At 50.1% G+C, this 20,117-nt stretch overlaps 1 protein-coding gene and 1 pseudogene across 1 annotated transcript; one reads left to right on the top strand and one right to left on the bottom strand.

The window, feature by feature from the left end:
- Positions 1 to 1,281: 1,281 nt before the first annotated feature.
- Positions 1,282 to 5,085, bottom strand: LOC120695589 (annotated as a pseudogene).
- Positions 5,086 to 16,533: 11,448 nt separating this feature from the next.
- LOC120695588 (VQ motif-containing protein 22-like) lies at positions 16,534 to 17,187 on the top strand. Its single transcript, XM_039978795.1, has one exon. It carries the CDS (start codon positions 16,534 to 16,536, stop codon positions 17,185 to 17,187), a length of 654 nt encoding a protein of 217 aa, XP_039834729.1.
- Positions 17,188 to 20,117: the final 2,930 nt, after the last annotated feature.

Genomic DNA, 20,117 nt, shown 5'->3' with positions numbered 1-20,117 from the left:
TAAAATAAAGAGTTAGTTAAGAAAGAAGATCTAGAATATATTCAAATTCTATATTTATAGAAAATATAATCTTTCTTTTTTTTAATCTCCTTATTTTTATTCTTATTGAATCATGGTAAAGTATTCTAATCCAATAAGGATTTCGCGGGCGAATATTTACTCTTTCTTGTCTTATTTGTTAATTTAGAACTGGAGACCTCCGGTGAATGCGCCACTCGTGCCGAGCGTCGCCGGATACGTCTACGCCATCTTCATGGTGGCGGAAGCTATGAGGAGGCTGCCATAATATGTATATCGTAGTTTGTATGTAGCTCCCTTTTTATATATATATATATATGACACCGCTATTCCATACCCGAGCCCGTCCGAGCACGTCTGGCGCGGGGGCGGGGTGCGGCTGGTTTTTTCCTCCCTCACGGCTTTTTTTCTCTCGTTGGTTTTCCTCCCCCTCTAGCGGTTTTCCTCAACGTCCCAGGTGCGCACGACAGGATGGGCTGCTGAAACTCGCAAACAATTCTGGGATTGATCGTCAAAATCACGGCGAACTTCGACGGGACCGTCTGCGATCAATTCGTACACGAGCACACGACTACGATCTCGCTGGCTGCTAGCGAGGTGAGGCGCGGAAAGCCAGAACTCCGAAGGGTCCTTGCGTCGACGGTGTGGAGGCCGTCCCGGTCCGTCTTCACCCTCGTCAAGGCCGTCCTAGGACTGCCGCTGGCGATCCCCCCCCCCCCCCCCCCCCCCCGCCGGAACGGGAGCTCCCCCTCACCGGAGCAGCGTGGACGGTGATGCCATCCGGGCGCCTCCTCGCCAGAACCTGCGGCAGCGTCTCTAGCTTGTCAATAGGTATGGTAAAATTGATCTGTTACCTTCTCTGGCAGAAGCCTGATGCAAGCACGTCATCTTCTCCTTGTTTATTGGTCTCAATTGATGGTGAAAACAGATGTGTAGTCCCTCACTGGAGTCTGCCAATCTCTCGCTTCTGCAATCTGGAGTCGCATGCAATCGGTAATGTAGTATCTATTAGAGAAAAGGCAAAGAGCCCCTAGCTAGCTTGCTATCTGCTGCACGCGCGCCTTGTTCATGTATACACATCACTGAAATTATATTCGAATCTAGTAATAAACATTGCTAGTAGATGGAATTTTTTATTCATATGTTTTTTTCTTTTAAAAATTAGTATACCTTGGAAGGTACTAATAATATCAGTAATCATACGTTTTTGTTACTAATAAACCCATCATTCTTGTGATCGTAGAAGCTAGCAAAGGAGACTCGGTAACCAAACAAATGCCATGACTCATCGCAGAAATCATTTATTTGATCACCACTGTTATGCAAGCTGCAGCGATAGTACAAGTACTGAAGAAACAACCTCACGTCCACAACGACTTACAGCAGCGCATAACAGGTTTATTATCCGATTAGGCCACAAACGACAGAGCGCAGAACCGGGCAGTGACAGTGCGACACGTGAGGGCTGATCATTCGTGCCCCAGGAGTGCGAAGAGCATGCCCTCGTAGTCGCCGCGATGGCACGATCCAGCGTGTTCCTCTTCTGGTACGCCTCCTTGATCAGCTTCAGGTCCACCTCCATGCGGGTCGGCGGGTGGTGATGACTCGGGTCAGGGAGCTCTCGTCCGTGCCTAGCCCCACGATCGCCTGCCTGGCGATCTTCTCGAAGTACATGTCGGGGCAGGTGAAGCACCGGATGATCGCCTCCAGTGTCTTCTTGTACTCGTCATTGGGATTAGCCTTCAGATCCTGTCGAGCGCAGGCTTATTATGAAACAGGTCGATGAGGAATTTGCTGGAAAGTAAGTAGTGAATCATGCGAATATTTTTGCTGAGAACACTAGAGGATCTGCGTAGTTGATATTTGTAGAATATAGGTCATGCAAATGATACTTGCAGCTAGTGTACAGAACTGAAACTCTAAAACCAGCAACATCAAATGAACATAGCACTTTTACCGGATGTTCTGAATGGATATGAAAGCTGAGTAAACTTTCAGTTTATAATCACTGAATTTGCTGTTTCATAAACGTAGTACTCCCTCCGTTCTTAAATATATGATGTTTAGGACAAGCAAATTAGTTCATTTTTTGAACTAAATAGGTTGTCCTAAGCGACATATATTTAAAAACGGAGGTAGTACTTCTGACTTCAAAGTGGCTAGGTGATTGCAGTGGCAGTTAGTATACTATTATTTGGGAAAAGAGAACATTTTCACAGACAACATGTTCCAGCACTAAAACACATGAGCTATCATGCAAATGTTTTTTTAGCAGAAATTAGGAAGCGGTACTGTGAATCAATATAGTCAAGCTATGGCATGCATATCACATGAACATGTAACTCATTCTCTTAAAAAACTAAGGAAATCTTAAAACGTTAAATGATCTAGAAAGAAATTTCAACTATGTCCTATATAGTTCTGAACACGGATAGCATTGCCAAAGCATCATGAAATTTCTATAACAAATACGAAACAGAACAAGCTGCAAATTAAATAAGATCAACAATCTGTCATAACGGATGCAACCAATCCACACATAAGCAACATGGGCTGAACACTAACTATTGGATAAATGCTGATCTTGAAAGGTGTAGGAACTAAAATGAGTAAACAGCTTGCCAAATGCTACACATGCTCCTTTCTAATTGGATGACTGAATAAACAGTATAAGAACAGAGTCGTATTAGCAAAAGCAGGCACGAGCAACTTTCCTTCAGAATATGAATGGATGATTTATATTAATGTGGGTTGTGATACAAGTTAATGAGGGACAAAATGCAACCGCAGATGCAACTGACTCATTCCACAACTGCATAATCTCATTCAACTGTAGTGGAATGCAGATGCACACATAGGTATTGCAAATTGTAAATAAATAAGTTGATCACTTCCTGTATCACAGAAGAAAAACAACATAAGTTTATTCGATGTGTATGCACCTTGCTGATTGGGTGGCCAAATGCATCATTGTAATAATTGAACGTAGCAAGCAGCTGAAGCTTTGCTCCTAGTGGTGAGGATTATGAATCTCATCAGCACTGTAAGACTTGTGATGGATCTTCTCATGAAGTATTTTGGCTTCTGAGTGTGCCAACCTTGTGTTGACCTCTGGTCCATCATAGTGGTATGCAGTTACAAGTGGCACTAACAGCTGAAATGAAGAATAAAGCAAATGTCAGATCACAGAATTTGGCAATGTTCCCTTTTTTTGCACTGTTTCCCCTGTTGTCGAAAGCTCAGGGAGCTAGTGAAACTAGAATAAGGTTGCCAAAAACTAAAATGACAATAAGTGAGCCATCCTTTAAACTAGCAAACCTGAAAAAATTAAGTGTTGCATATTCAACGTTATTTAAAGAGTGACACAAACAAAATGAGGAAATGATAGGGCAAGGGGGCATCAGATTTTGGATGAATGAGAACTGAATTTGATTTGACGTCTGCTTTAAGGAGGTTGATTCCAGCGCGTGTGGTGATGACTAGTGATGGTGCGGTTTACCTCGAAGTCGCCCGAGATCTCGTCGGTGATGGACCAGATGCAGATCCATGTCCTGCATCACTGCTCTGAATCTCTGAAATCACCTTCTGAAAACCTGAAGCTGCAGGAAACAGGAGCTCCGCCTCATTTGAAGGTCGCCGGTGAGGGCCGAATCGCAAAAAATTGCAGCAGGCGGAGGTACCTCTAGAAACAGAGGCCAAAGCTGACGTCCTGATGGTGCAGCTCGCCGCGGGAGCTGGCCGCGCAGTGCTTTGCCGGGACAGCGCCGGGATTGGGGGTGAGGAAGCGTCGGCGGCAGGTAGCGGCGGTGCCGCAGCAGAGGGTCGCCGGCGAGGGTCCGAATCGGCGGCGTATCGCTTCGCCGGGAGGGCGCGAGGGTCGCCGACGGGAGGCAGAGGCACGCCGGGATGAGGGTGGTGCGGCGCCGGGATTGGTGGGGTGAGGAAGTGCCGCCGGCAGGGAGCGGCGGCGCCGCAGGAACAGTTGGGCGCCAGGATTGGGGCGCGAATGGAGGACGGAGCGGCGACTGGTCGCCGGGATTGGGGCAGAATCGCGAGATGAGGGTGGTGCGGCACCGGGATTGGGGGCACGATGGTCGCCGACGGAAGGCCGATGCACGCCCGGATGAGGATGGTGCGGCGCCGGGATTGGGGACGCGTGTGGGGACACTCGAACGGCGGGGAGAGGCGGCGCCGCAGAAAGAGTACTCCGACAGCGGCGCCAGGATTGGGGGCGCGACTGGAGGCCGGAGCGGCGACTGGGCGCCGAGATTGGGGCCGCGCGGCGACGGCAGTTGCGGTGGAGCGGCGACGGCAGGATTGGGTGAGGGGCGCAGGGCAGTTCGCGACGCCGGGAAGGGGCCGGGGGAAGCTGGGTTCGGAGGTGGTGGTCGTGGGGGGTGGGGCCGTGGGGTTAGGGTCGGGCGGGTTGCGTCGAACCGGATGCAGAAGGTGGCTCGGATCTGGCACGCAGGGTGGCTGGGGTGGGGTATGGAATAGCTTAGTCCATATCCAGGGTGCCTAATAGAGCTACTATATATATTATGAACTTCTGCCTGCTTGTTATCTCGTAATTTCCAAACTTTTCTTATCTCGTGCTATTCTCAGCATTGTTACCTCGCAATTTTTATCGTTTTGTTAGAACTGCGGCGTCGTGTCCAACAAAAAAAGCTAAGTTTGTGGCCACTGGTAAGATGACGCATACACATAAGTGACGAACTATACGCGTAATGCGTCACCTTTCAAGTAGCATAGGTTAAGCGCATCACAAGACACGGTGACGGGCTAAGTAAACGCCGTCACCTTCGTAGCTTCAGTCATGGCCTGTCACCAATGAATGTAATCTAGGTACGAGTAAAGAATGTGGACCGTCACCTCCATTCTAGGTGACGGGCGTTGTTAAGACCCTTCACATATCCTGTCTCAAAGGTAACAGGTCACATTTCTGCCGAGACCTCGCGAGAACCAAACTAGTCTGAGTTAACGCACGGAGATAAAATCTGTTACCTCGACTTGTGGGGTGACGGGCAACAACGGCAAATCACCTTTGTGCACGTCACTATAGGCCATTTCTTACGTAGTAAATACTGTAGCTGTGTGTGCGAGGTGGCATGGCGCTCCTGCACAGAAAGGGCTTCCAGGCGTGCCGCTTGACCTGTGCGCTATTAGGGCTCCACCAATAGAGGGGCAACATCGTCGCCGTAGGATATGGAGGTGAGAAATGCTGAACGGAGAAGCAGGCATGTGCTTTGAGAAATATCCATAGAGAGGATCAGAGGATCGGAAGCTGCATTTTTCTTAAAAAAAAGAAGCTGCATTGGAAAACATTGCGGACTACTAGCTGCATATAAAACTACTACCTCCCTATCCCCGTGCCTCGGTGCCTCCTCCCTTCTTCCTGCTAACCCCTGCCTCCTCGGCGCATGGTGATAACAAATCAAGCTAACTAGTAACAAACTGACAGAATTCAAAATCTTGTCTGTCCACCAAGTTGGCATGGTGATGAAATGAACTGAACCATCTGCATCCAAAAAGGCAGAAAGGAACAAATTTAATTAGTTGTAGGCCAATACATTTACATCTACTATATAGTTTGTGACTTTATTTCTTGAAAATTGATAGTATGTCATGCCATAGGAATCTTTAAATATTGATCAAACTGAACACAAAAATTCTACATATATATCAATAACATCCAATATCAGAATGGAATTACCTGTGAATCAGCACAAAATAACCTAATGCCCTTCCCTGGGTAAATCTTTTGGCCACTAAAACGGCACAGTTCGGTCCTGTAAAGCAAAGAAAGAAATTGTTCAGATCACTGTAATTACAGTGCCGCCACTCCTTTCGTCCCCCACTCATGCTGCCTCACCTGCTGGCACTGATGTCCCCGATGGGGACGACTACGCCGAGGTCCACATGCCCCCTGTGGACATGGAACCAACTCAGCGCCTCGCCTACGCCTTCGTCGACCCTGAATGCGCTGACCCAGGGCTCTACATCCGCACTGCCCTGGAGCAACGCGGCGGCAACCCTCCCGTCCGCTTGGCTCCCTCCTCCCACGTGGCCATGATGGTGGTGTTCCGTCACCCCTTCTTTCGGGAGGAGACGCTGCGCCGTGGGCCGCTCCACTTCGACGGGCGTGTTCTACACTTGGTCCGCCATGAGGAGGCCGACTTCAGGTTCGTCTGCCGGTACCGCCGCTTGACGGTCCTCGCGGCGACTAACTACCCTCCGGAGCAATGGACCAAGGTGAGCATCACTCGGGCGTTCGAGGCCTTCGAGCATGTGTGCGCCGTCGACAAGGAGTTCCTGAAGAAGGTGGGTGACCGGCCCCCGGACCACGACTACGGTGCAGACATCGCTGACTACTCGGCGGTGCGCGTGCTTGTCCTCCTCGACAACACCAGGGTCGTCAAGCCGCTCCTGGTGCTGCGGAACCTTGGTGGCAGCCTCGGGGCGATCGCCAAGGTGCGCGTCGTCAAGTTCTGGGACCACCCTGACAGGGCCCCTCTCCCCACCGACCGCGACTTCTCCGACTGGGGGGACGACGACGCTGCTGGCAACACCCCGCCGCCTCCACACGCGCGCTTCGACCCGCTGGGACGGGCGGCTTCGACGTTGCGCGGCCGCTCCGGGCTTCTGAAAGGCCCTTGTTTGGTTTTGGTAATTGAGTGACAACTTAGGTGGACTAATAAGTGTTTATATTGAGATACATAGGAGATTAGTCCACACAAAGACACTAGTATGAGCAACATGTGTCATGGAGGAGAAATGACTAAGGGTTGATGCTATGCTCATATAGTGTGATGGAGGAGCTCACTGCATATGAGACATGACATGGAGTTATGTGACCAAAGTGGAGAAGATCAAGACAAGGCTTGGCTTGATGGACTAGTTGCAATGGAGAAGGGCAAGTCAAGACTTTGAAGCGAGGGACCGCGAGGTGGTGAAGCTTGGGCAAGATTTGGCGCCGATGGACCGAGGCAACGGTGAAGAGCGAGCAAGGTCAAGATCGATGGACCAAAGAGGTCATGTGATGATATGGAGTGGATCATATCATTCAAGAAAGATCAAGCCAAGTGTTGACTCATGATGATGATCAAAAGGCTTGATGGAGTTTGGTGCTTGTGTGGCATCAATATATGGGAAGATGAAATGGAATGCGGAAGGCAAAGGTATGACTTGTAGGGCATTTCATTTCACTGGTCAAAGGTTGTGTAGAGAAGTGCATGACCAGATTTAGGATAGATGGCCGTACTATCAAGAGGGGCAAACTTGTTTGCATATCGGTCATCTAGTGCCACTTGAGTGATCTAACATTGCGATGTTGCTAGGATCGAGTGGCGTGGTGAGATCAAGTGAAAATTCTTTGAAAATGTTTGTGAAATGGTAACACACATGCACATGGTGTTGTTCACGTGGTGGTGTTGGCACATTTGCAAAGGAGAAGGTGTTGGAGTTGATGTTGATCAACTTGTGGGAAAAAGAAGTTACGGGCGGACGGTCCGGCCCGGTAAGGCGGACAGTCCGCAAGTATAATTCTTTTTTTGTCCAAAGAGGCTGCAGCTCTGTTTGGGCTTGAAGGCCGTACTGCGGACGGTCCGCCCCTGGTGTGCGGACAGTCCGCAGGTGTTTTAAAGAAATCATCCAGAGAGGTTGTTTCTCTGGCTTGGGCTGAAAGGTTGGACTGCGGACTATCCGGCCAAGGGGAGCGGACGGTCCGCAGGTCACTTAACAAATTGACCAGAGACGTGTTGGGTCTCTGGTGGGATTTAAGAGTGAAGGGCGGACGGTCCGCCCCTGGGGTGCGGATGGTCCGCAGGTCAGTTGAGAACTTGTCCAGAGACGATTTCACTTCTGGTGGGTTGCACGATGTGAAGGGCGGACGGTCCGCCCAAGGGGTGCGGACGGTCCGCCCAAGGGGTGCGGACGGTCCGCCCCTCAAACTTTAAGTTTGTCCAGAGACGTTGTCTCTCTGAGTGTTCGGAGTGTCTGAATGGCGGACGGTCCGCCAATAGGGAGCGGACAGTCCGCGAAGGGCTCTAACGGTCGACTCTGACACATAATCATTGCAGATCTAGCCGTTGGGTTTGAATGGTGGACAGTCTGGTTTTTGTGAGGCGGACAGTCTGCGAAAACTCTGTTTTCACGGGTTTTGAGTATAACGACTAGTTTGGGGCCTCACTCTATAAATAAAGGGTGTGGCCGGCCATTTGAGGTTGCTGAGCACCTTGGGGACTTGGTGTCCATGTGTGAGAGTGCTTGAGAGCCCTCTACTCACTCTAACTTGATAGTAATCATCCGATCGAGTCAGAGAGCGATTCTAGTGCGATTGCTTTGAGAGATTGCATCGAGTGGCACTAGGTGATCGTGTTGCAAGCCAGTGTGCTTGTTACTCTTGGAGGTTGCCACCTCCTAGACGGCTTGGTGGCAAGAGGCTCCGTTGAAGCCCGCAAGAAGATTGTGCGGTGCTCCGGAGAAGAGATTGTGAGGGGTATTGTGCTCACCCCGCGGGAGCCGCGAAGAGCAACTCTAGTTGAGCGAGACGTGAAGAGCAACAAGTGGTTCGGCCGAATCATGTGCTAGAGCTCGGTGTGAGCACTCCACGTGGGAGAGTGTGACTTGAGAGTCACCACTAGCAAGAGGATCGGCGGCAACCTTGGAGCTTGTCTCAACGGGGATTAGCTTGGTGGCAACCAAGTGAATCTCGGGATAAAAATCACCGTGTCAATTTTGTCTACTCTTCTCGGTGGTTTGCATTCTCCAAATCACAAGCCTTGTATTTACATTCATCTATATCTTGTGCTTGTGTAGTTGCTCTCTAGTGTAACTAGTTAGCTTGTGTAGCTTAATTAGTTGCTCTTGCTTAGATTGTGTAGCTAAGCAAGTTGAGCTCTTGGATTTGGATTGTGTATCCTTGTCCTTGAGCATCTAGTGAGCTTAGGTTTGGCTTTGTGCTTTTGCTCATTAGAATTATGCAGGAGCTCCCCCGGTTTGTGAAGTACTAGTGCTTAGGCTTGTGTGGCTTATCATTAGAATTGTCATGAGAGTTCTTGCTAGCTTGGCACTCCATTTGCTTTGTGTAGGAGCTTTTTGGAGATGCCTTAGAGTCATAGTTATAAGGGTGAAGTCTTGGCTAAGCGAATAGTTTCAATTCCGCATAAGTTTCGGTTAGCCAGCGCGATTATTTTTAGAAAGGACTATTCACCCCCCCTCTAGTCCGCCATCTCGACCCTACATCTTCGTCATGCTGGTAACGCCGGGGGTCCTACCCAGCGGCCGGGCTCTTGCCGGGCATTGGGTGCTCTGTTGTACCCATCTGTTCCTCTATGGTCGTTTGTTGCTGGTGCCATGTCAGCTCTTGGCCGCGCTCTCTCCCTTGCTGTTGTTCCGCAGGTGGTTGTACGTGACTTGCCGACCCCGGTTCGTCCCGTGACGCCGCCTACGGTCTCTCCTGATGTCGTGGAGCTTCACCGCTCACCCTCGGCCGTGCCCTCCTTGGAGGACTTGCTGCTGGAGGAAGAGCACGAGGTCAGTGTGCGCCGTCGCCGTGCGCGCCGCAAGCGCGCTCACGACAACACGGCCAAAACACGCCGCCGCAGCATCCGGCTCGCCGCCAAGGAGGATCCCTTCTACATCGACGCCACCGCCAAGGCCACGCGCGTCAAGGCTGCTTAGCTCGACCTTGCACGTGCTTCTGCTCGCATGAAGGATGCCATCGCCAACTCCGGGGTGCTGCACCGCCCTGCCCCGGCCAAGATCTCACTGAGCAAGTTGCGCTGCCTGGGCCATGCGTGCGGCCTACCGGACCTTCCTGACTCCGACGGTGATGAGGCCACTGTGGCCTGATGTCCTGCTCGTCCTTGTACGCGCGTTGTGTCTGTCCTACTAGAGGACGTCTGTGTGCGCCACCTGGACCTGTTCTTCAGGTTTGCGTCGCTCCTCCCCCTCCTACGGAGCTGTGTGTTGCCTGGCCTGATGCCTTGCTCGGCCGGCGGTGTTGTTGGCCTGCGTGGCCGGTTGTTGTGTTCTGTCTGCGTCTTAGGCACTCTGGGTCTGATGCTTTGCTCGACCCTTGTTGTTGTTGGGGTCCCGGCCGTGTGGCTGCCGGTGTAACTTGTGTGCCACCCTATGTGTGTAACGTGCAAATGTTATGTGTTGTTTTGTACTCCGGTGTTCCCTGTGTTCTGCATGAGTAAAACCTTGACATTCTTCTCTTGGAACGTGCGTGGCTTGGGCCAGACTTGCCGTTGTGGCGATGTGCTCATGGAATTGCTCTCTGCTCGCCCGTCTATCGTCGCTCTTCAGGAAACCAAGCTGCAATCCCTGAATACTATAAAACGGAGCTCCTTCCTTCCATCCCGGCTCTCGAGCTGTGTCACTAGGGACTCTTCAGGGGCTGGTGGTGGGATTCTGACTGCGTGGGATGCCTCACTTTGTGACATGGTCGATGTCTCTGCTCTCCCCTTCTCCCTAACTTCCAGCTTCACGCTGCGGGCTGATGATACTCGTTTTACACTTACTAACGTCTATGCGCCCATGGACAGGGCTGACAAGCCATTGTTCTTCAGTGAGCTTGCTTCCATTGCGGACTCCACTACTGGAGCTTGGATGCTTATTGGCAATTTTAATCTCACTCGCTGGCCGGAGGACAAGAACACGGCTGGCTTTAACTCTTCTGAAGCTAATAACTTCAATGATCTCATCAACGCTCTTGGGCTCATTGAGATCCCCTTGACTGACCGGGCATACACTTGGACGAGCAGATGTGAGGACCCGACCTTGGTGCGGCTTGATCGTTGCTTCATCAACCTGGATTGGGACTCAGTTTTTCCCAAAACCTCTTTACGCTCGCTTACGCGCTATGCCTCTGATCATGTGCCCCTCCTCGCCACGGCCGACACGCGCGTTCCACGCAGCGCCTGTTTCTGTTTTGAGAACTCTTGGCTGCACCATCATGCCTTCCCTCCTCTGGTCCTCTCTGCACTTAGTGAGCATGCTGCCGGGCCGATCGCGAAGAGATTCGTTGCCGGCTCAAACACTGCCGGAGGTTGTGCCGAAGCTGGTCCCGGCGTCTCTCACCAATTGATGTTAGGGAAAACGATACAAAAATCCTGATCACTGCTCTTGATCTGCTTGAGGAGCAGCACGCGCTGCACCGCTCGGAAGCTGCTCTCCGGAGTCGTGCCATCCAAGGGCTGCAAGATATCCATGCAGAGAAACTTGCCTTCTGGCGACAACGCTTCCATCTTCGTCTGGCCCACGAATGGGATGAAAACTCCCATTTTTTCCACGCTGCAGCTTCGGGTCGCCGCCGTCAGAATGCCATTGCCTGCTTGGAACATGATGGTGTTCCCTCCTATGCACATGACGCCAAGAGCACCATCCTCTATAATTTTTATCTGGACCTCCTTGGTCGTGCGAGGGAAACTACTTGGCTTTTTGACCTGCAAAACCTTTACCCTCACCACACCATCTCCTCGATGACTCTTTATGAACCATTTTCACTTTCGGAGATCACTCATGCACTATTTTCCATGGACGTTCATGCCAGCCCAGGTCCTGATGGCTTCGGTCCCTCCTTTTACCGACACTTTTGGCCATGCCTTAAGCACGACATGACTCAGTTATTCTGCGCTTTCTATGATGGGTCGCTAGATTTGGATGGCCTCAACCGCGCGCACCTTGTTCTGCTTCCCCAGAAAGATGGGGTACGCATTGCGGATGGGTTTCGTCCTATTTCTTTGCAGAATTTTCCCATGAAACTTTTCTCCAAGGTGATGGTCAACCGGCTAAAACCCCACATTGTTGCCTTGGTGGATCCCGATCAAACCGGTTTTGTGCATGGGAGGAGCATCGCAGAAAATTTTGTGTACGTTGCTGATCTTCTGAGTTGCTGCCACAAACGTAAGGTTCCTACGGCTGTTCTAAAGCTTGATTTCAAGAAGGCTTTTGACTCCGTCGAATGGTCTAGTCTTGATGCCATCCTTCGGGTCCGTGGCTTCGATTCTCGTTGGCGCTCCTGGATTTCCAACATCCTCACCAGTGGCAAAACTGTGGTTATGCTAAACGGTGTGACGGGGAGGTGGATCACTTGCCGTCGTGGCCTGCGCCAAGGCGACCCTTTCTCGCCCTTTCTGTTCATAATTGTGGCAGACTTGCTGCAGCGCCTCATCAGACAAGCTGCGCACAACGGCGAGCTGCGACACCCGGTGGACGACTCCCTCCCTTGCCCGGTCCTACAGTATGCGGATGACACACTAATTCTAACCAAGGGAGACGTTCATTCCATGCAGGTGCTTAAGAAAATCTTGGACAATTTCTCCTTGGCCACTGGACTTGATATCAACTTCCATAAATCTACCTTTGCCCCTCTGAATGTGGACACCCACACTGCTGCGGCGATGGCTGATGTGTTGGGTTGCTTCCTATCTTCCTTTCCACAGACCTATCTTGTGCTGCCATTGTCACCTCACAAACTGCGTGTCTCGGACTACCAACCGCTGCTCACATCCTTTGATCGCTACTTAGCTGGATGGAAAGCGCGCCTACTTAGTTCTGGTGGCCGTTTGGTTCTAGTTAACACGGTCCTTGGAAGCCTTCCTATTTACTACATGTCCTCGATCCTGCTCCCCAAGACTGTTCGAGATATGTTAGATGCCAAGCGGCGTGCCTTCTTCTGGACAGGAGAGGAAAAGTGTAGTGGAGCTAGTTGTTTGGTGTCCTGGGACCGTGTGTGCCTGAGTCGTGCGGCAGGCGGTCTTGGTGTCAAGAACTTAGAGGATGCAAACCACTGCTTGTTGATGAAATTTGTCCACAAGCTCCACAGTCCTGCAACCTTACCTTGGCAACGCTGGTTTCACTCCCATTCTAGCCCCAGGCTCCTAGCAACTTCGGATTCCTACCTTGCGAAGCTGGTTCTTGCCGTTTTGCCACTCTACAGAACCCTGACAAAAAGTGACTCTAGGTGACGGCGCCTCAGTTTCCTTCTGGCATGACAGATGGTTGCTGGACTCAACTTTGGTGGATCGGTTCCCTGCCCTCCACTCCCACTCCACTGATGACATGGTTACCATTCGTGCAGTGATCACTGATGGGCTTCTGCCTTATCTGCGTCCTCGGCTCACCCGGACGGCTGCGGCTGAACATGATGTCCTGGCCAGCCACCTCTCCCAGGTCACCCTGACCGCTTCTCATGATGTTAGGTTGCTTGCTACCCTGAGCATGCAACCCTTCACTTCTAGGGGTGCTTACCATTTGCTCCATGATTCTCTGATCCCTTCTGATGTGGTGCACATTTGGAGTACTCGTCTCCCTGCCAAGGTCAAGTTCTTTGCTTGGCTTTTGTATCATGGCCGGCTCAATACTCGTGCACATCTTTTCCACAGGAATATAAAGACCCATGATGAATCAAAATGTGAGTACTGTGTAGACACCCTAGAAACAGACGTGCACATCTTCGTTGAGTGCCCTCGGGCCCAAGCAGTCTGGTCTCGGCTTCGCTTCGTGGTGCATGAGTCCACCTTGAGACGCCCCTGGGATGTCACCCTCCCTTCTTTGCTGCCTGGCGCTGTTAAGGATGATGTTATGATTCTCATCTTCTGGCACATCTGGAAAGCTCGGAACGCCAAGATTTTTGACCATCGGGACTCCTCCCCTACTGAAGTTCTTCGCCACATCTCTGCTGATATTGATGCCTGGAGTTGTAGATATAGAAAGCTGGCTGTGGAGCTCCATGCTTAGCACGAATGGATTGTCACTTGCTAGACACTTCTCCCTACTCTTCCTGCTCTCCTCATGTATTCTCTTTGCTCGGGATGCCAGAGTACTACTTGTAACCGGACTCACAAGTTTCCAATGAAATAGTAGGTGGGGATCCCCGATGTATTTCAAAAAAAAATATAGCACAATATAATAGGTGTCCAGTGGATCTGTATTGCAGCAGTATGGTTTAGATGGTAGCCACGACATAAATGTGCTCGTCATCTTTTGTATTGCGGAATCTGGAAAGTTAATTTGCACGCCTCAAGATTTGAATCCATAAAGTTATGCATGCATGCGAATGTTAAACTTTTTTTTAATTCCCGGCGTAGTCCAGTCAAAAGGTTCATTCTAATTGTACGAAGGCAATCATGCACACGAGGAAATGATCCAGAAATCAAAACTGAACTTCTTTTCCTCTGCGATAATGGCTTTTGGATTAGTATAATGACAAAGACATCATCAGTACGGCATCAGAAGTGTTCTTTTCAAATGCCCGAGGATTATTCTTCTCCTTCTGCGAAAGGTTGGGCGGCCGAGTTGGCTAGCCCAGCCCGATAGCATCGCTCTTATGAGTTCGTGAGTTCAAATTCCAGCTGGGACAAATTTTCACTCGTGGGTAAAAAAAATTCCCTTGCTGTGCTCGCCGTAAGACTTGGCTCTCTCGGGCATGGGTTAGGGTTCAGGAGTTTTCCCACGGCCGGGAGAAGCCGTAGTCGCTTCCTCTTAATGAAAAACGCCCCCCCCCCGCGCGTTTTTCTTCTTCTTCTTTCACTATTTCCTACCAAGCAGCCAAGTATTTTTAAATTCGATCGCAACCAAGCCCGACCAATATTTCACAAAATAACAATCTTTGCCTCAACTAGTAGTCTAAAAAGGTCCTGGTTATTTGAGAAATTATAAAGAAGACAAGTCTGTCGTCCATTCGTAAAATACACTCGAGAGATCACGGTGAAATCCTGTAGCTGCTAGTGCATATCTGCCAAAACTGAGGTAACAACTGAACAAATGTTTACTGCTACGCAAAGGGGAAAAAAATGAGCAAGGCTTGGTGCTATCTTGATGTGCCCTTGGAAACGTGAAACGTCTGGGATAGAATTTTTTTTTCCAACCTCTAGGAAAGGTCTGCTTATTAGGCCCGGGAAATTAGAGTTTGATCGAATCCCGCGGTGACGCGATTTAATTACTCTGTTTACCGTGATGGCGATTGCTTTCTGAATTGACACATGACGTCGTCGCCTTGTCAAATTTACGTTGATAAATAAATAAAATTACTGTTCTTGGTCTAGGGTTAATAATTCTTCACCATGCATATCCAGCTGATCGACAACTGTACGCCTGTCATGATGCTCGACTGTATACTGTATAGGCCACCACATGTGTTTGTGAGAGATGGAATTGAAAGGAGAGAGGGTTAGCTCGATGGATTTGTTTCGAGCTCGAGTACGTGCGTACTGCGTCGTTTAAACGCTTCGGCGTGTACGTGTACGTGCAGGCCTAAAATCTGTACAGGATTTAAAGGATTCCGTGGAAGAAATCAAGACTCTAGTGCAATTAGCTGGATGGTTCAAGAACATCTCACTGGATATAAATTAAATTAAAAAACGAGCAATGCAAACGTGACGTCAGCTGCTGAGAATTTATTTTTTTAAAAAAAATAAATCAGCTACTGCGCTAGTGGATTGAGAGGTTCGCGTGCACACCAACACACTCCTGTCGTAATTCAGGTGAGTCATCACTCACTCTGAGATCTCACTAGGATCTTCCTAGATATAGCATAGATTGCTCTCCGGAGTCATTGTTAGATTACTAAGAGTGTGTTTAGTTGGTGAAAAAGATTGTGTTTTGGTATTGTAGCACATTTCGTTGTTACTTGACTAATAATATCCAATCATGGACTAAGTAGGCTTAAAAGATTCATTTCGTGCTAATCAGTTAGACTATGTAATTAGTTATTTTTTCAAATGCATTTAATGCTCCATGCATGTGTCAAAAAATTCGATGTGACGAGTACTGTAGAAATTTTTTTGGAACTAAACAGGGCCTAAGTATTACTCCCCAGTGCAAATATGCAATTGGGAACACAATACCCATACCCACACTACTTGGTGACCTAATAAGCCCATTTTTCAAATGCAAAATCTAAAAATAATTATACGTACAGCTATAGGGCACCAAGCATTTTTCACAGCGAATCTAGTGATGGATTGAAACCGACTTGTAGAAGCTCCTTAAAATGATACTAATTTAAATAGTATTAGTAATGAGTCCCTCATACTTTAATAGCTTTGACTTTCAACTTAAAATAAACCTTGTAGATCGAGAAGGTAACATTGATGTTATGTTTTTGCATTTAAAATATTAGAATTTTGTTGGAATTGTTAGACAGAGTGATGTATTGTAGACATCTTAAACGACCATATTGACATGAGATGTCAAGTTCCACAAACTTTTCTACTGCTTTGAACTATGTTGGAAATGTCACATAGTTAGCAAGCGGATAGTCAAAATCCTCTCTCTCTCTCTCTCTCTCTCTCTCTCTCTCTCTCTCTCTCTCTCTCTCTCTCTCTCTCTCTCTCTCTCTCTCTCTCTCTCTCTCTCTCTCTCTCTCTGCACGCGCACACGTATGCTCGTGCATCAGCCCACATCAGCAAGATACCAACCCACTCATATAGTCCTCCAAGGCTCCAACCCTTTTCTTCCCCACCAAACCCTACATCTCCGTCCACCCCCTTGCGCTCTCCTCCCAGCATGGCCTCCACCGCCAGCGACAACCCTCCGTCATCCCCGGCCGCGCCGGCCTCCGCTTTCCTAGACGACCGTCCGCTCTTCCTCGACCCGGCCACCTGCTCCTTCTTCCCCGCCACCACCTCGCTAGAGCCCCTGCCGCCTGCCCCGGGCTCATCATCAGCCGCGGCGCGCAAGCCGCCGCGGAAGCGCCCGCGGGCGTCGCGCCGGCCGCCCACCACCGTGCTCACCACCGACACCTCCAACTTCCGCGCCATGGTGCAGGAGTTCACCGGCATCCCCGATCCGCCGCCGTTCGCGCCCCACCTCGGACCCGGCGCCGGCGTGCTCTTCGGCGGCCGCCACGATCCCGCCGCGGCGGGCACGCGCGCGCCCTTCGAGCTGCCGATGCGCCCGTCGGCGATCAAGCTCCCCGGCGCGCCGCACGCCTCGCCTCCCGCCGGTTCATTCGCGCACTCCCTGTTCCCCAACAGCAGCAACCCGGATCCAGCTGGCTCGACCTCTGAATTGTACAGCGGCTTCGCGCCGGCGCTCTCCGGTGCCGTCCCGCGATACGGCGGCGGCGGCTTCGAGGCGGCGGAAGACGAGCGGGTGGGACACGGCCACGGTCTCTTCTCGTCTTTGTTGCACGCCGGGGATAGGTACCACAGCCACTAGCCGTGTGCCCCTGGAGGTGAGGAAGATGCTAGTTTCTTTCGTCTTCTTCTACCTGCTGGCCACTGCGGGTCTGCGGCGCGGTCGTGCATGCTATATAGCCCCACATGAGAAGATTAATTCAACCTACACGGTATGTTTAATTAGCCAAAGAACTCTTCTGGATTTTGGTGTGAGAGATGTAAATATAAGGTTTTCATCTCTTGTTTTGTTTGTGCCTTTCGGAAGGAAAAGACTCTCGATGCGGTGTATGTAAAAGGATTACTAGTACGTGTTTGTATTCTCAGTTAGGCTCACGTCCCTGTCGAGATGAGATGATACGATGAAACTCTTTCTCATATGCATTTTTGTTTTCTCTTCTTTTCCGATGTACTGTCAAGGGTAATGTTTGTTTCCGATACTTTTGGTTTTGGGGGATAATTCAGTTTGTGGTTAGAAAAATCTGATCTACTTGTGCTGCATAGGTTAGGTGAAATTGTACCGATCCTTGATTGCCATGTTACAGTGGAAATAGAATGATATGTATTTGCCCTTGGTTCTTTCAAGCGAAACAGACAATAAATTATCTGTAAATTTGAGTATATTTGTGATGAATATAGCAAATTGAAGCAACAGTTAAGAGACAAGTGATATATATCTTCAAACTTTGAAAACCCTAGAAATAATTAGCCAGATGAAAACTTGAGTTCTGAATTACTGATACTGACAAAAGTATGCATACATGTCTGCAAGTGTCCTTGATGCATGAATTCAGATTTTTCTTTTACGCAAAAGCTATGCATCATCATCTTTTCTGCTCTTTGTCAACAAACATGCACTCTTGACTCTTGCATGCAAGATGATCTGGTTTCTTATAACACAAGATCAAAAATTCACCATGGACATCTCTCGCCAGCTAGTGCAAAGATGGACTTCGCATCTAACTGTTCCATTGCACCTGAAACAGCAGCCGTGCTACTAAAACTGATGGTGCTATAACTGTGTACCTCTGTGTCATACTGTCATCACGTGAGCATAGTTCAATTGGTAGAGGTACATCCATGTGGAAAAAATCAATTGTTGATACGCGTGTGTACCTTGTTGCATTCATACGGGCTTCGTATATACAGCAGCCCATATGAATGATCCTCGTGATATAGGAGTCAGTACTCCTCTTCCTGGCAAAGTGCGACTTGACATCGTCCTCCTGATCCTCTGGCACTTGTGGAAGTCCAGGAACACTGCTATCTTCGATCATGCGGACTCAAGTTCTCAAGATGTTATCAACCGCGTCGCTAGGGACATCGACAGTTGGATGGGCAGATACAAGTAAATCATGTCATGTATCCGTGAGTGGCGAACGTGGCTAGACCAATTTGTAATTCTGTCTTGAGGTTCCCTCTCCTGTACACTCTGTCTCCAAATTCCCTCTCATGTAACTCTCTTCCTGGGATGCCAGGAACCTTTTTTGTAATGTGAACGTTTCAAGTTAATGGTAGGTGGGGATCCCCCCTCCCCCGATATTGCTCGAAAAAAAATATGTCTGATGCTGAAGCCCTCCGTATAGCGTGTGAAGATGATGGCATGCAGCCAAGGACTAGAGGGGGCCGAATATTTGGGACGACGAGGCAAGGTGATCCTTGCACTGTGAAACGATGATATCGTTGTCTTGTCCGGACCATATGAAAAATAAACACAGACAGTCGTAGGATTTGTCTGTCTTTACACAGAAAATATGCGTGGCCATATCCCTGCCACTGTTCATGTTCATGTTGATCTCGATGTTCACTGACCTCAAACATGTGACCTGTACCATGTAAACCACATGCATGCTGCTGGATCGTGCAGATATTTTCTGTAGGGCCTTCTTGTAAGTCACAGTTGATATATGGACAAAGGGAGTGAGGATTAATTTTCTAAAGCCGATTTCTTCATATCAGAAGCTTATTTTGAAGTCCAACTCTATGATGCACACATGCTTTATATGTATATTGACTAATCCAGTAATCCACAAGTGAAATACTAACCAACTCCTTATATATTGAGTGATTCACAAGTGAAAATTCCTACGAAGAATCTAACACTGCTAACATCTGAAGAACTGTTGGCAAATAGCATACATGGGCCCGAGAGCTCAGAAGTCAGGCCCAAGGATTCAACTCTAGTTTAGCCCACCGATTGTAAGGGCCATGCAGTATTTAAGCCCAGAACAGGCCCGGTCCGTATTTGAACGGTCTTGCAAAAGGATCCCCATACAGTTCGTCTCTGTAAGCCGGAGGCCAGCTAGGCTATCCACGATAGCAAAAAAATTTACAGCGTCCAATAGTGAATCTGCGGCTGACACTCACCCCACCCGCACAGTACTGTAGCGGTAAAAATCTTCACATCTGGATTCTTCTTCCCACCACCATCCCGTGCTCGCCTGCTCTCCTCCCCGTCGCCGATCCACCTCTCCTCCTCCGAGCCATCCCCGTCCCCGGCTGCTCCTCCTCCTCCCCCCTCCCTGCCGCCGATGCGACAACCGAGCTCGGCGCCGGCGCCGCTCGCACCGTGCGGGCCGTCCTCCTCTTCCCCCCCCCCCTCCTTCCCCCCGCCGACACAGGGCAAGCGAGCTCGACGCTCCCGCATAGTGCGCCGCTCGCGCGCTGCCATCCCCGTCTCCGGCTCCTCCTCCTTCTCACGGCCTCCTCCCCACCGCCGACAAGAGCAACCGAGGTCGGCGCCAGCGCCGCTCGCGCCGCGCGGGCCCTCGTCCTCCTTTCCCTCCTCCTCGGCGCTCCTGCGCAGTGTGGCGCTCGCGCGGCCTCCTCTCCCCACCGGCACTCTTCTTCCCGCCGCTGCCCCATCCCCGTGCTTGGCCTCACCGCGCTAGACGGTGGCGGGCAGTGACGGCGCCACCGGGTTGCGGTGTGGCGCCAACCGCGTTCCCCGGCGGTGTTCGGCACCGGCCGTTG

Source organism: Panicum virgatum, chromosome 2K (assembly GCF_016808335.1).
Source record: "Panicum virgatum strain AP13 chromosome 2K, P.virgatum_v5, whole genome shotgun sequence".
Classification (NCBI taxonomy): Eukaryota; Viridiplantae; Streptophyta; class Magnoliopsida; order Poales; family Poaceae; genus Panicum; species Panicum virgatum.
Note: the sequence above shows the minus strand (reverse complement) of the source record. Positions and strands in the feature narration are given on the sequence as shown.

Bases quoted from the DNA above. Each gene is read 5' to 3' on its own strand.
- LOC120695588 (XM_039978795.1), top strand. From the start codon at position 16,534: ATGGCCTCCACCGCCAGCGACAACCCTCCGTCATCCCCGGCCGCGCCG.